Genomic DNA, 823 nt, shown 5'->3' with positions numbered 1-823 from the left:
TACACGGTGTTACATTTACAGATCACGTTTTCGATACGAATGCCAGCAACAATGATGTATTCAAGAATGTCATAAAGCCTATCGTTAATGCAGCTGTGAATGGATTTAATGGCACAGTGTTCGCTTATGGGCAGATGAACTCTGGCAAAACCTATACCATGATGGATACCTCAGACGAACCTGGCATAATATCTCTAGCTTTCGAACATATGTTCGATGCGATAGCTAATACTCCGGGACGTGAATTTATATTGAGGTTGGTATATCTGATAAAAATTGTATAACACCAACAGATAGCATGACTGTAAGAATGACAGCATTTTTATAATGTATACATTTTGATAATGTATTAATTTTTCAGGGTATCATATTTAGAGCTTTTTGATGGGAAAGTCAACGATCTCTTGATGGCGAAGAAAGGTGAAGTAATGAATATCACAATTGACTAAATCCATTGCCGCCCCAAGTCTGCCTCCTTTTCTGACTTTTCTCCTTATTCGTGAACGATATCGAGTCGTTGAAATGAGCAGCAGTAATTATATGAGTCTGTAATGCACGAGAACACGAATAACCAGGTATTCGTCAAATGTACAGAAAAGGGTGTAAACTGTCCAAAGGACATTTTGTCCATAATGAATAAGGGTAATACAAGGAGGAAAATAGGCAAGACAGATATGAATGAGCGAAGTAGCAGGAGCCATGCGATATTTAGGATTGTAAGAATTTCCAGTTTTCTTTAATATTATATATAAATATGTGAAATATTACGTACACAGTGTAAACTAAAAATTTTGTGGTATATTGCAGACGATCGAAAGTCAAG

At 36.3% G+C, this 823-nt stretch overlaps 1 protein-coding gene across 1 annotated transcript; it reads left to right on the top strand.

Annotated features, from left to right (window-relative positions):
* The first annotated feature begins 31 nt into the window (after positions 1 to 31).
* Positions 32 to 694, top strand: LOC105461247 (kinesin-like protein KIF3C). The gene is made up of 2 exons (XM_011707745.1): positions 32 to 256; positions 362 to 694. Exons 1-2 carry the CDS (start codon positions 135 to 137, stop codon positions 447 to 449), a joined length of 210 nt encoding a protein of 69 aa, XP_011706047.1. The 5' UTR covers positions 32 to 134; the 3' UTR covers positions 450 to 694.
* The last annotated feature ends 129 nt before the right edge of the window (positions 695 to 823 follow it).

Source organism: Wasmannia auropunctata, unplaced genomic scaffold, assembly GCF_000956235.1.
Source record: "Wasmannia auropunctata unplaced genomic scaffold, wasmannia.A_1.0 LD302661.1, whole genome shotgun sequence".
Lineage (NCBI taxonomy): Eukaryota > Metazoa > Arthropoda > Insecta > Hymenoptera > Formicidae > Wasmannia > Wasmannia auropunctata.
Note: the sequence above shows the minus strand (reverse complement) of the source record. Positions and strands in the feature narration are given on the sequence as shown.

Excerpts from the sequence above, each read along its gene's own strand:
- LOC105461247 (XM_011707745.1), top strand. The coding sequence starts at position 135 with ATGAACTCTGGCAAAACCTATACCATGATGGATACCTCAGACGAACCT. Across the intron at positions 257-361 it reads GGACGTGAATTTATATTGAG|GGTATCATATTTAGAGCTTT; the intron begins GTTGGTATATCT and ends TTAATTTTTCAG.